Genomic DNA, 15,731 nt, shown 5'->3' on the forward strand with positions numbered 1-15,731 from the left:
TCGTTCATCTGAGCCCAGCAACGAGTCCACAGCCCACAGCACTTCACTGTCCCTATGTCTGAACCATCTCTCAGGCAGAGACAGTGGGAGGAATCTGGAAAAAATTCAATTTCTCTGATTGGAGGTTTTTTTTTTATTTGGCTGAAGCACTTGACTTGGAGCTCATCTTAAATGGATCCCTGAAGGGCATTTTAAACCCGTTCACCAAGCAACTTGCTTTGATCATTGCAGTTATTAATGATAAGAGGATTTATTTGCCCTTTTCTCTTAAAACTTTTCTCATAAAAACTAAAAATAGTTATTTGATTCTTGTCTCAATGTGGAAACAAATGTCCGTGGACATAAAGGACATGAATGCATCGTTTCTGCATTTAAAAATTCATTCTTTGAAATTCTTCTCACCAAGAATTATTACATCTTATTAATTTCCCAAAGACCACACAGGCTCCATGCTGAGTGAGGCCATCCTTCAGTTACACTTTTAAACTCTTTCATCTGAAGTGAGGGTTTATATCTCAGTCTCAGAGGACCATTTGCTTCTCTTTTAAATTATGTTTAAGGACGAGAGCCAAGTCATGTCTAATATTGGCCAGCTACACTGCAGTGGCATACTGCACCATTTGGCTCTCAGCCGTCTGTGGCATTATGAGAAAATATAAATACATTTTGCAAATTGGTCTTTCACATAAGACAAAATTTAATCTTATACCTACCAGCTTGAGCTGAAACAAACAGTCATTGTGTTTGCTGCTGTTCAAGCCCAGATCAGTGTTTACATATCACAGTTTTGTGCTATGAATATATGCATATTTATAACCATGTTCCATTAGACTGAAATTTATGTTACTCCTCATTTGGAGTGGTTTAGAAATTTAGAAATTTAGAGACAAAATTCCTGTAAATTCCCTCATTCTGATCACTACAAAATTACATTCAGTAGTTAAGCCATGTTCACTTTCATTCTGATATTGTGGATATTTCATTCTGGTATTGTGTGAATGTTTCTTGTTAATGTTTTCAATTAATTTTATTATTAAGGTCTTCCTGTATTTTATAGCGATAATTGTTATATTTCACCCCTCCTAATTGCCAGGGGTAGTGAGAATCACCTGGATAACTTTTGCATACATTTGCATACATTTGCAATAAAATACCACTGTCAATCATCCATTTTCCACCATTCTTCTTGTTCTCTTTTACATATGTCAGCCCACATGTACACTACCATGGCTCAGCTGAAATCACTGATTCAGGAGATGAAACCCAGAGAGCTCAGAGAGCTCAGAGACTAATTTCCAACAACCAAGCCCTACTTATAGTCCAATGAATAGTCACAATTGCAGAAGTTAATCACCCTGTAGGAGAGCTGATTGAAACCTCTCACCTAGTAGTGTAACTCCTAAGCCATTATATAGAGTGACTCTCTTCCAACCTGCTTTCCACATGGTGATACATGTGTTTAGCACAATCCACTCTGCTGCAAATCAACCCTGTGTAATCTGCCCTCTGTGGCATGTGCTTTTTGGACCTGTCCAAAGAGGCCCAGGAAAGGAGACCACATGTCTCAGAATCAAGAAAGCAGCATGAGGAAATGGACCATTCATGCAAAACTTTTAGGCCACTGCAACCCGATTCTGTTTTCCAACACCCACAAAAGCCTCACACAAGCATTAGGCAGGAAGAGTTATGCCCCATCCATATTGTAGGGCAGACCCTCAACAAGCCCCCTTCACTAATGGGTCCTGCACAGCACACCAATGAAGGGCAGGGGCTGGCAGTGGGAAAACATCGCAAAATTTACAGATTAAAACACTGATCCTTAGGCAGCGACTACATCGAATCAGTGGGCCAAAGAATTAATTCTCTCTTGGACAGAGGAGTGATCGAAAAAAAAAGGTAGACCCCATGGATCAAAACAAAATGTTCTACTCGACATAATTACTTTCATTCAATTCAATTTATCAAATATAATTTATGTCATAAAATCATGTCAATCAATGTCTGTGGATATGCATCACAGACATGCACCAGTCCTGTCTGTGGACTTGCACACAATCTGTTTTCATATCCTCTCAGCATTCTCTCAAGAGCACTGATGCTTTTTGAAATTTGCCTTCAAAGGATAGGCATTCAAATTCTACAAGTTCTGCAATTCAGCCTCTTTCTAGTGCCACAGGTTTATGCAAGTGGCATTGTATTGCCTGAAGGCCAGAGGCACCAGGATACTGCCAAAAAAAAACAGATGACTGGCTCCCATGTGCCCCCACCAAGGAGAAGGCCATTTAGGATACATACACCTTAATTGCACACATTGTGGTGCTTTATATCATGGTGAACTCAGAAAAGAGCTCCTTAACACTAGAACAGGCCACACAAAATCTGTGTGAAACTAATGTCACTGAGAATCCTAGCCAAAGTGTGCTTGACATTCAGATTCAGCCAGGTCGCTATGTGCAGGACCAGCTCCTGTCGAGGATCCCAACATTGAACATGGCAGCCATAGCAGTAATCCCCCTAGGAATGCTGGAGCCGTGAGCTTTTATCATCCCGTGGCTGGAACCCAAACACCACAAACAGAGGCATGCCCTTGTCTTAGTAAGAGGGGAACCGGCTCTTGCTGTAGGCGCTGACTGGGTCTGTTTGGGAGCATGGCCTAACAGAGAAAAATAATCACCACAGATACTTGCCATACAGTTTTGAGGAGCACTGTGGTGCAACAGTGCACCAGGGTGGCCCCTGGAGTAAAATCAGAACACATCAACCATCTAGATTTAAGGGCAGTCCATCTAGCCCCTTGTAAATGTTCTTTCGGCAGCTCCCGTTAGGGGTCGCCACAGCAGATCACCTTCCATTGTCTGCATGTTGATTTGGCGCAGGTTTTACGCCAGATGCCCTTCCCAACACAACCTTCCCCCTTTGTCCAGACTTGGGACCGGCACTGAGAGTGCACTAGCCTGTTCACCCCCAGTGGCTGGAGTTGGCACCCAGCATAGGGCTCGAACTCAAGATGGGATGAGGCAGAGCGACATGCAGCTGTCTCCACCTTGCACAAGTCTCTTCAGGTGAGCCTGTCCATGTTTAGCCTCACTGAGGACAACTCATCTGGCAGGGCAGCAGATGTTTTATAGCAGTTCTCCTAAACAATGGAAGACATTAGACAGCCTTGGCTGCAGTATGACTGGTCAAAACACTTATTTATCCATGACAGGTCCTGAAGCAGTCTGACCTCAAATCAAAGTCATGTCATTTAAGCTATACTATTCTAAAAACGCAATAAGGATGAAGTGTTGTGTTCCAACACTTCTCTCATACGCTGTACCCCCGAATATGAATATGTGAGTCATGCTAAAGTGCAAAGTGTGTGTTCAGAGTGGTTATATAAAAGCAGCTTTGGTGTCAAACACTTAGTATGGTTGCTTTTGTGTAATATGAAAAGACTGGCATGTGGGAGGCACTTAAGGGGGAGGGAGACAGGGAGAGCTCTTAATGAATCCATCTTGCAAGGACAGAAGCTGAGAATTAGTTACGACTGCTGGTGAAATGCTACACATAGGTTGACTATGGCACACTTTCTGAGGGAAAAGGGACTTGGCTATGTTGAAATATTACCAGATAATGATTTATAAAAGTGCAATAACCTAAAGTGTATTGATGTATTGATACCCCTCCTGCTCTTCTGGGATTCAGGCAGTTTCAAAGCACAACTGTGATCAGTGACATGCTGAGCATCAAGGCTACTTTGATCTCAGGCTGATGGTATGACCTGTTGTCCATCATTCATCTCTGTCTCCTCTGGGCTGACACACTCTCCCTCTCTCAATCACAAACGTATATTGATTCAGCTTTATGGTACCTCTAATGTCAGCAACAGTTTATAGTGGAAAAGAGCTGTTGAGCTGCTTTTAGTGGGTCAGTTGTTTTCTGTGTGTGTGTGTGTGTGTGTGTGTGTCCACGCGTTTGTGTGAGCTTTGTAGTAGGGTACACTGTTATACATGGTTACCAATGTGCAAAAAAAATAAATAAATAAATAAATAAAAAATTTTTTGCTAATATTTTGGAGTACAAATTTACTTAAAAGGACAATGATGACAAGTGATATCTGATAGTACTATAACATAGTAAGTTCTACTGTTAAGACAAAGTATACATATAATAATCATATATACTTATTATAATATGATAATAGTTATTACAAAGGCAGGATTGTGGTGCACCAGGTAGCCCTGCCACTTCACAGCTTTGGGTTCCTGTCTGTGTGGAGTACATGTTCTCTCTGTGTCCATGTCCTCCAGGTTCTCCAGTTTCCTGCCCCCTATCAAAAACATGTCAATAAATGGACTGGCAATGCTAAATTGCCCCTAGGTGTGAATAAGTGTCTGAATGGGTGTGTATATGGTGCCCTGCGATGGACTACACCCATTCAGGGTGTATTCCAGCTCCCGCCCAGTGTTCTTTGGATTGGCTTCAGCTCCAAAACAACCGTAACTAGAATAAAGTGGTTACTGATTAAAGTGGTTACTAGAATAAAGTGGTTATATATATATATATATATATATATATATATATATATATATATATATATATATATATATATGTGTGTGTGTGTGTGTGTGTGTGTGTGTGTGTGTGTGTGTGTGTATATATTTCTCTTTTTTTTCTTTTTTTTTTTTTGATATTGTATTATTTTAAGTGGTTTTATTCTTTACATTGAACTAAATTTTCTCCTCTGGTCTCAAAATGACATCATTTTACCCAGAGTTAAAAACAGTCACTATTTGGTTGCAGTCAATGAAGAGCTCTTAAAGGGGAAAAATGGAATCGCTCCTTAGTTGTTTTTGTTGTTGTTGTTATTTGTTTGTTTGTTTGTTTTTGCCAAGCTTGCAAATCCCGTTTCGTTGTCGCTACCAGCACCTCTCTCTCTCTCTCTCTCTCTCTCTGTCTCTCTCTCTCTCTCTGTAGTCAGAGCATGTCTTGCTCTCTCACTCCCTCTGCAGTATGAGCATGTCTCTCGCTCTGTCTTTCTGTCGCCTGTCTGTCGCGCCAGAAACAGGAAGTGTAAAAAAAACCCCGAGCAAAACACGGAAGTGGAGCGGCTTTAGTTAGCTCAGCGGGAAAGTGAAAGCAAATCAGGCCGGAGCAGGAGGACGCACAGGTAATGCTAAGGAAGTGTTAGCTTCAGTTCAACTGCTGAGACAGTCACCGACTGAGAGAAATAAAAAGACCGAGAACCGAGGCTGTAGCTATTTCAGTCCCACAGCGGGCTCACAGGATTAGAGGTAATTTACACACAGCCAGCTGCAGATGAGAGTGCTGTGCGCGCGCCTGTGTGTGTGTGTGTGTGTGTGTAGGTGTGTGTGTCTGTGTGTGTGTAGGTGTGTGTGTGAGTGTAGGTGTGTGTTGGGCCTGGACATTTATGTTGCAGTGTATTAAAAGGACAGGATTATGTCTCACTCTGTGTATGCATGCATGTGTGTGTGTGTGTGTGTGTGTGTGTGTGTGTGAGTGTAGGTGTGTGTTGGGCCTGGACATTTATGTTGCAGGGTATTAAAAGGACAGGATTATGTCTCACTCTGTGTATGCTTGCATGCATGTGTGTGTGTGTGTGTGTGTGAGTGTAGGTGTGTGTTGGGCCTGGGCATTTATGTTGCAGGGTATTAAAAGGACAGGATTGTCTCACTCTGTGTATGCATGCATGTGTGTGTGTGTGTGTGTGTGTGTGAGTGTAGGTGTGTGTTGGGCCTGGGCATTTATGTTGCAGGGTATTAAAAGGACAGGATTATGTCTCACTCTGTGTGTGCATGCATGTGTGTGTGTGTGTGAGTGTAGGTATGTGTTGGGCCTGGACATTTATGTTGCAGGGTATTAAAAGGACAGGATTATGTCTCACTCTGTGTATGCATGCATGTGTGTGTGTGTGTGTGTGTGTGAGAGAGAGAGAGAGAGAGAGTAAGAGGGATTGAGGGATTGAGGGGGGGTGTTCATGGGAATAAGTAGGGTGAAGCAGCATGTCTCTTTTCTGAATCTGTTGTCCTGCAGAGGGACAGAAAGGAAGGACTGAGTGGCGTCGGAAGGTCAGAACCTGAAACTGGACACTTGCAGGAAGGGCTGTTTTGTGTGTGTGTGTGTGTGTGTGTGTGTGTGTGTGTGTGTGAGCATATGTGAAAGGACCAGATCTCCCAGGATCGGCTCCGGATCCACTGCAGACTGACCAGGATAAAGTGGTTACTGAAAGTGATGGAGAGTTTTACCAAATGTCCTAATAAGGACACATGATTATTGTGAGCCTGTAAAGTACGATCAGAATCTGAGCTGATCCTGGCCAGAAATCAGTCCACTGATCTTATGAACATGTGTGGTACTGACTGGCATGACACAGATCTTGCAGATGAGATGAACATGTGTGGTACTGACTGGCATGACACAGATCTTGCAGATGAGCACATCACCAACATGTCCCAGACATATCTCCTAATAGCAAACCCGCAGGCTCTTGTAGGCTCGGTTATTAGAGGACGTCCATATCAGATCAGTATCATATATCAGCTATCAGATATCCAGCGCTTCAGTATCCGTCCAGGTTCATGCTTGCACGTAACAAATCACAAGATGTAAGTTGTATGAAAATGCAGCTGTTTGTGTTAAGAAAGCTTATGGTAGGTTGCTGTTAGGGGCAGAGTTAACATTCATACCATTTTTTGAATTGGTCTAAATTTCTCATGAGATTAGGTGAAGCCAAAATGGAAAAAGCTGAATTTGTCTGTCTCTATTGTTTTTGTAGCTACTTGAATGTAGTTTTTGAACTCTTGAATTTTAGATGGCTGTCTATATAGCATTTTGAAATAGTCACATATATGTTTATCAGTAATGTGCAAAAACAGTTGTTTTTGTCAGTAAAAAAAAAACAGCTTTTCTTTAAGAGTGAGAGTAAAAGGAAACATCTGGGATAGTCCTCAAGAGTTTATTAAATTCCTGAATGCTGCTTGTTGTGTTCACTGTCTTTACTCAAACGCTTCTGCTGATTGTTTCTACGGGCTCCAAACAGAAAATAATTAGAAAAAATTAATTGCAAGGAGACTAGAGAAAACTTTTCCATTCTGAGACAAATGAGTTTCATAATCATGTTGTCAATTCACCAAAACAGAATTTGCAGAAAATCCACACTGACAAATTCCAGTGATATTCAGAGGTGAAAAGACCTAATTGCATGCAGTATTTCCATTTAAAATTATGTTTCGGTCGGCTACAGATATAAGTATGGGTACTCAGTTTAATCAATTGTTTTGCTGAGTTTGTTTGACTCTGATGCTACTTAACGACAAGTTAAATTAATAATGAAACTGAAAGACTTTATCTTTTTCTCTTGTTTCATTCACCTTGCTGTTCTCCATTCTTATCAAATCTGTCTGCTTTGATCGGACCTTGAACATAATCGCAAGGGTTTGGGGTCAGAGGCCGCTGCAGAGTGCTCTTTGATGTGAGCTTCTCCATAAGCGTGCACAGAGGGGACCCTTTTGAAACCCTGCATGAGAAAGGAGACATCCTACAACCTTATGGGCAAACCAAAATGACTACCATGAGACCACAAGTACAACATCTGGGACAGAACATTAGACTTTGGAGATGATACTGAGGGTTTTAACCCCTTAAACTCCCACCATATTACCCATATCATTTTAAAGCATATGATTTAGTAACTATTATGAATTATTCATAAATACAGTTAAACTAATATGTAAGAAGTGCAGCTACAAAAGCCAGTGATGTACGTCTGAAGCTGCCAGAGTGTCTTCTGAGTTTAAAGAGTGAACATTCACAAAGCACAGTAATACGTACTTGGTAGAATGTCACACCATAAACTTTGTTTTCATATCAATAGTTAATTATCATTGGCCAATTTTAATCGTAGACTAACATTTTTATTGTTAAACTTTTGCCATAGCATTTTTACAGTTTATTATCGTGTAATTTGTTAGCATTATAATATACTATCTGATGTGTTGGAGACTGATGATTGAGTGTGTACTCACTATTCACTATTCACTGGTGAAAGCATATTACGACTACAAACCAAAACAGCCAGTGCCCTTAAATCCAGGTTGAAATGTGTTAAACACAAACCAACACCACAACAGCAACAAATGAGGCAGAATCTAAAAATGATATTTATACCAGTGCTCTGTTGAATTCTCAAATCTGATCAGTCAGAAAGAAAAACGTATAATCGTTGATATGGTGAAGCAATTTGGATGAGATATTTATTTAATGTTTATGGAAGGAGTCTCTGGTGTTGGTGCTTATGCCATGGGAGAGTCTTCTGGAAAGAAGACTTTTCACTTTTCAGTTTCTCAGGGCCATGACAAGCTGCATTTTTTGGTCTTATTTACTTGCTTCCTTTCCTCCCTGCCTCCATCTATCCATCCATTTATTTATCTATCCATCCATCCATCCATCCATCTTCCTCGTTTTCTGGTGGGGATTGCAGTGGCATCAAGCTGAGAAGATCATTCCAGTCTTCTCTATCCCCAGCCACACATTTCTGCTCCTCCTAGCTTAAGCAAGCTGTGAGATATAATCTTGTAATGTGTCCAGACCACCTCAGCTGGTTTCTCTCAATTCAGAGGAACAGTGGCTCTCAAGAAAGGAAAAAAAGAGAGGCTGGTGATGGAACGTCTGTTTATAGCTGCTATAACATAGGTGAAAATAGACGCTTACCTGTCTGTTGGTGGTTCAGTAACATTAAAGGTAAACTATAAATGGTAAAAAAGCATGACATATCATTCATTAATAAACTAAAAAGTGTAATTGTTGGCAAATAACTGTGGTATAAGATGAATAACATACTTTGAGTCATGCTGGTATTGGAAAATAATCCTCTTTGGGGTGGTAATAGTCCTCTGTTTCATGTCAGACCTCATCACGCCATACCATTAGAACCTTGTAGTACATTATGTTGTACTTGGGATGTTCTTAACCAAACTCTTACACCACTTTTGCAAGGTCCTCACTACACTTAGCACTCTAAACTCACTGACATGGACTTAAAACTCCACTTAGACTTTAGCTTATGAGACTTTCACTTGGACTGTTACTTAGTGAATTTTGCAAGCTCTATGTGTAAATAAACTATATTAAATATTATGTCTTCACCAGTGAATAGTAATACTGTACACTTCTTCAACCTGCTGTACAATTTCTTTAAGTTAACAAGAGTAAAATATGGTTGTGACTACATGCCCTTTAGCCCCTCCACTGCCCAGCCCCGTTTTGTCTTGATTAGTGTAGTAGCTTAGGGACTTTAGACTCAGCTTGGACTTCAGTGCTGCTGACTTGCAGGTAACTAACTTGACTACAGCACTATTAGAGCTGCAGGTTGGATGATCTTGGAACTTCAGGCTTTGTTTAGAGTTTCAGTCTCTGTGTTTCTGTTAGTAGAGTAGGAGGGAACAGTCAGAGAGTGATTTAGTGCAGTGAGCTTGGGCTCAGCTGTGGAAAGCTGAGTAAAGTACATTTGTTCTGTGTGTGTTTACCAAAGTCCCCTGAGCTGTGGCTATTATTAAACTTCTCTTTTCTTCCTCTAGGCTTCCCTGGGACCACTCTCTCTTTTGCTAGACTGCCCCTCCTTTTTCCTTTCTCCAATATGAACCCTCCAGGAGCATGCTGGGATAGATGCAATGATGAAGATGACCTGCCCCAGATGGACGGCACATGTGACGCGTGTGAACCAGATGAACCGCAGCCGGCTACGCAAATGTGTGTGATTTGCCGCTTTGCCTTCTGCGTGGTCCACGCCGAAAAACACACACGCAGCACCAGACATCCAATTCAGCCCTACACCCCCCCAGAACCTGGAGTAAATGCCAACGCACACATCAATGCTCAACCCGAGGCACATGAAAACCGGCTGGAGGAGGCCAAGGCTGCTGGGGGTGGAGGTGAAGGGATGGAGGAGCAGGACAAGGAGCAGAGTGTGTGTGAATCAGGAAAGAGAGACACAGTGACAGTAGAAAGACTGAGATGTAAGGATCATGGAGAGGAGGGCTCGTTGTACTGCAAACAGGATGAAAAGATTGTGTGTGTGCTGTGTGCTGTACAGGGAGATCACCGAGAACATGAGATCATCACACTCCGGGAAGCCTACATGTGGCAGAAGGTGAGTGTCAGTGTATGACACTGCCGTCATATTCTCTAAAAATGAAATTTTAATTACTTGAAAGATTAATACTTTGAATGGTAATGGGTTTGCAAAATAATGATTTTATCATAAAATTTAATTTTGAGATTTTTTATTTATTTACCCACAGTAATGTTTTCTTTCCTCTGATATTAGCTATAATTCTCCATTCTTGTAAAAAATTCATAAAACTTGTCTTCATGCTAGAATATTTTCCTTTTTTTCCGTAAGCCTTTTCCACACAGTTATGAAAAATTCCAAAATGGTGTTCTGGTCACTGTGCTTGGAGTTTGCATGTTCTCCCCGTGCTTCAGGGGTTTCCTCCAGTTACTCCGGTTTCCTACCCAGTCCAAAGACAGGCATTCTATGCTGATTGGCATTTCCAAATTGTCCGTAGTGCGTGAATGAGTGTGTGTGAGATTGTGCCCTGCGATGGGTTGGCACCCCATCCAGGGTGTCCCCCGGCTTGTGCCCTGGGATAGGCTCCAGGCTCCCCCACGACCCTGTGCAGGATAAGCGGTATGGAAAATGTGGACGTTCTGCTCACTACAGTTGGGATCGAAAGTTTGGGCACCCCAGGTAAAAATTTGTATTAATGTGCATAAAGAAGCCAAGGAAAGATGGAAAAATCTCCAAAAGGCATCAAATTACAGATTAGACATTCTTATAATATGTCAAAAAAAGTTAGATTTTATTTCCATCATTTGCACTTTCAAAATAACAGAAAACAAAAAAATGGCGTCTGCAAAAGTTTGGGCACCCTGCAGAGTTAATATCTTGTACTACCCCCTTTGGCAAGTATCACAGCTTGTAAACGCTTTTTGTAGCCAGCCAAGAGTCTTTCAATTCTTTTTTGAGGTATCTTTGCCCATTCTTCCTTACAAAAGTCTTCCAGTTCTTTGAGATTTCTGGGCTGTCTGTCACGCACTGCTCTTTTAAGGTCTATCCATAGATTTTCAATTATGTTGAGGTCAGGAGATTGTGAAGGCCATGGCAAAACCTTCAGTTTACGCCTCTTGATGTAATCCACCGTGGATTTTGAGGTGTGTTTAGGATCATTATCCATTTGTAGAAGCCATCCTCTCTTTAACTTCAGCTTTTTCACAGATGGCATCAAGTTACCGTCCAAAATTTGCTGAAATTTTATTGAATCCATTTTTCCTTCTACTCGTGAAATGTTCCCTGTGCCACTGGCTGCAATACAACCCCAAAGCATGATTGATCCACCCCCATGCTCAACAGTTGGACAGAGGTTCTTTTCATTAAATTCTGTGCCCTTTCTTCTCCAAACGTACCTTTGCTCATTCCGGCCAAAAAGTTCTATTTTAACCTCATCGGTCCACAGAACTTGTTTCCAAAATGCATCTGTATGTTCATTTGCAAACTTCAAACGCTGATTTTTGTGGTGAAGACGTAGAAGAGGTTTTCTTCTGATGACTCTTCCATGAAGACCATATTTGTACAACTATCTCTTTATAGTGGAATAGTGTACCACAACTCCAGTGTCTGCCAGATCTTTCTGGAGGGATCGTGCAGTCAAATGACTTTTGACTTGCTTTGGGTTTTGACTGTCTGATATTTTTCTTGGTCTTCCAGATCTTGCTTTAACTTCCACTGTACCTGATGACTGCCATTTCTTAATTACATTCAGAACAGAGGATATTGGCATCTGAAAACGCTTTGCTATCTTCTTATAGCCTTGTCCTGCTTTGTGAGCGTCAACTATTTTCAGTTTCAGTTTTCTAGACAACCGCTTAGAAGAACCCATGGTGCTGATTGTTGGGGCAAGGTCAGATGAGTCTGGGCATTTAAAACCTTTGAGATTGACATCACCTGGTCTTTCCAGACGATGACTGAGAACAATCCATGACACTGTCAGGTCTCAGCTTTCCAAAGGGGGCAGTGCATGCTATAAACTCTGCAGGGTGCCCAAACTTTTGCGGACGCCTTTTTTTGTTTTCTGTTATTTTGAAAGTGTAAATGATGGAAATAAAAACTTTTTTTGACATATTATAAGAATGTCTAATCTGTAATTTGGTGCCTTTTGGAGATTTTTCCATCTTTCCTTGGCTTCTTTATGCACATTAATACAAATTTTTACCTGGGGTGCCCAAACTTTCGATCCCCACTGTATATACATTATGCTCATTACATATGGTATAAATAGCACAGTAGATCCTACATAGTGCTCTACATGCCCGGTAGAATGGCATTTAAACATTTAGCCACTTTCAGAGTGCCCAATAAATGCTTGTTTGAAATTTCACTTTCATTTCTTGGATATGAATTAAAATATAATACCTAAATAAGAAATATGCAAAAATACAGTATGACATACTGTAAATTACATTCATTTATTCATTTAGGTACATTAAGGTACAAGCCAAAAAAAACTGAAAACCTTGATTCTGCATATTTACATATAATACAAATAATACAAGAATATGGCATCTTAAACACTCAAACGTGCATTTTTGCCTTCAGCATGTATGTATGCATTTGTCATTTTACTTATGCAAACCAAACTACCATTCATTTTCACTGCAGGGTAAAACAACTGCATCCTCTGAAGTACAGTATCTTGCATCAGCTATAACAGTCTTCGGCTCTCACTCCCTCTGTGTTTACGTCACAGTTGTGTGTAATTTCTTCACAGGTTTTAACCAAGTGTTATAAATAACACCCCAGTCAATCCTCTCACACAATACGAAGTGAACTATGTAGAAAAATATTGATTGCATTCGCCTGATCACAATACGACACAAAATGTCCATCATTAGATCATAATATGGCATTTTAATTAAGTAACCAATCCGACTGTTTGGATTCAGTTTTATGAAGTCCACTGAATTTGTAAACCACGATGAAGATGAAAACCAAAACTTTGAAGCCAGACTGAAATCCATGCTGATGCGTCTTTTTATTGAAGAGTTTTATTTCAAGTTGAGTAAATATTAAAGTGACACTGCGAGGGTTAGAAAACAGTGTAAACACTCACAAAGCAAACACATCATCTCACATTTCTTCACTGAAGTTTGCTCAAAAAAACACCTGCTCACTGGGCATTAAACAGCAAAACACCGTTTCCACAGAACAGTGACTCCTGAGCAGGTTCACATACATCTCAGAATTTCAGTAACAAAGTTATATACACACATCTTTGATTTTAGCTGATACACTCTTGATGTTTCACTGACAGCTCATGTAATACTTAAGAAAAAAATTAAAGTTTAATCTTCCTTAAAATCTTAAGTAGAATAGGTATATACCGTGATCTGAATATATTTCAGCAATTCAGAAATAGCGTTAGCATTCAATTCAATAACAGAACCTTACCACAATGTATAGCTTTAGTATTTATGGTGTGCAATCGAGTAAATATCTAGGTCAAAGTACAGCCCCCTACAAAATACAGGCATTACAAACTAACTGTATTTAATACTAAAGTGGCTACATTGGAATGGCTCCACTCACAGAGAAGTATCTTGTCATCCCTAGAAAAACTACTCTAAATGTCATCTTTAGGTGTAACTCAAGATTAAAAAAAAAGACACTAACTCACGATTAGCTTTCTTTTTTTTAAATGCTTTATTACTCTGTCAACCTAAAGTACTTGTAAGCTCAGACATTTAACAGTCATTTTAGTTTAAATAGGCAAAAGTAAAAGCATAGCCATAAACATATGAGAGATCTACCTTATCTGTATTATAGCACCATAAGAGTAAGAATAGTCATAGGTGTGTCACCCATGTCAGGCAGAGGATTCATGGATTACTTGGACAAACACATAAATCCCACACCCATTTCTCTTAAGCTAGTATTGGGGTTGTTATCCTGATCTGTGAGAAATATCATACAGTGGGAACTGTAAATATACAAACTACTACTAACGCACCTGCTGAGCTACACTATGGCCACAAGTTTCTGGACACCTGACCATCACACCCATATGTGCATCTCCCCCAAATTGAACACCTTAGGGATGAACTGGTATGCAGACCGCGCCCCAGACGTCCATGCCAGACATCAGTGCGTGACCGCTTTAATGCTCTTGTGGCTGAATGGACAAATCCCCACAGCCACGCTCCAAAATCTAGTGGAAAGGCTTCCCAGAAGAGTGGAGGTTATTATAACAGCAAAGGGGAACTAAATCTGGAAAGGGATGTTCATAAAGCACATATTGGTGTGATGGTCAGATGTGCAAATACTTTTGGCCATATAGTGTAACAATGTGTATTAAAAGAGGAAATGGGCTATACCCGACTCACTTAAAGACTAGCATTAAGGGCACTGTAACAAGGTAGCAAATCAATAACAACCATAATTAACTGTTACACACAGAAACAGTGAAGCTCCACTGCTGGTAGTATTAAGGCTATTGAGACCAGTATTGATGCAGCACTTTTCTGCTCTTTATTTCCCTTGTTAAACAAGTGATCAGGCATGGCATTAAACATTTAATTAGACGTAGTGTGAGAAAAGAGCAACACAGAAAGCAAACACACACTGATCAAAAATGGCATCTAAATCCAGTTCTACCATTTAATGGTTTCGCTGTCTGGGATGTAGAGGGTAACATATGGTTAGTCACCAGCCTATTGATTCAGAAAGGCTTTGAAAAATAGGACACTACGTATAGGCTAGAAGCTAATTGCTGTATGCCTCATTTACACATGATGCACTGTGTCATTTAGGCAGCTGTATTGGATGCAGATACTGTGTGATGACCAGACCAGTATGTCTCTTCAGATGACTTTTCTCTTATTCTTTCTCTCTCAGAGTAAAGAGGGCATAGATCTGCTAGCATGCACACAAGAAATGTCAGAGAAGATCAAGACCAAGTGGACCAGTCCAGAAGTAAGTGGGCCAGACTGACTGGCAACTATTATTTTATAATGGTGAGAAAAGAGAGTTTGTTTTTAATTCTCTTAAATATGGATGCACTGGAGAACTCACTTTTTAATTACTTCCTTCCCAGACCATGCCGAAACCAAGTACTGGACAAGTTTATGATTCCAAACAATAAAAATATAGGTGTTGTTCAAAGGTCATGTAATGGACATGTAGCCTAGTAATTCTCAAGTCCATTGGACACAAGCCCTACAATATGCAGTTACAATGAAGGTAAAAGCCCATGTCAGGATGGAACTGGGTAAAAAAAAAAAAAAAAAACTTATAAATATGCTGCCCCTTCAGCATGCAACACTATATAATAGGCCCTAAAACTAGCTTGATTGGTTTCACTGGTAGAGTTTAAATCAGTTTTAAAGGATATGGAAGATGGCTCCATTGGCAAATGCTGCTGTAGATAATTGCTATTTTTCAAATCTTGTTATAACTGTATTGTATCTATTTGTTGTTGGCTGCTTGCTAGTTGAAACTGTCTATGCTGCACTCTTGGCCAGGTCTCTTTTATATATATTTTTTTTTTAGGTGGGACTTTACTTGGATAAATAAATGTTAAATAAATAAAATAAATGAAATATTTGCAATAAAATGTGTGTGTTGAAGATATGAGATGTATTCGTGTAGGATTATGGTATGGCCATTTCAATCTGGT

The 15,731-nt window shown here is 40.3% G+C and overlaps 1 protein-coding gene across 2 annotated transcripts in view; it reads left to right on the top strand.

The window, feature by feature from the left end:
- The first annotated feature begins 5,037 nt into the window (after positions 1–5,037).
- trim44 (tripartite motif containing 44) overlaps positions 5,038–15,731 on the top strand; it is a 50,377-nt gene continuing 39,683 nt past the window's right edge. Inside the window, exons 1-3 of one of the 2 annotated variants that reach the window (XM_026919909.3) lie at positions 5,038–5,152; positions 9,579–10,150; positions 14,951–15,028. In XM_026919909.3, the coding sequence (XP_026775710.1) occupies positions 9,638–10,150; positions 14,951–15,028 (591 nt within the window). In that variant the 5' untranslated portion in view covers positions 5,038–5,152; positions 9,579–9,637. Of the gene's footprint in view, positions 5,277–9,578; positions 10,151–14,950; positions 15,029–15,731 lie in introns of both variants that reach the window. The other variant, XM_026919908.3, reaches the window with a different exon arrangement.

Source organism: Pangasianodon hypophthalmus, chromosome 9 (assembly GCF_027358585.1).
Source record: "Pangasianodon hypophthalmus isolate fPanHyp1 chromosome 9, fPanHyp1.pri, whole genome shotgun sequence".
In the NCBI taxonomy this organism is placed as follows: domain Eukaryota; kingdom Metazoa; phylum Chordata; class Actinopteri; order Siluriformes; family Pangasiidae; genus Pangasianodon; species Pangasianodon hypophthalmus.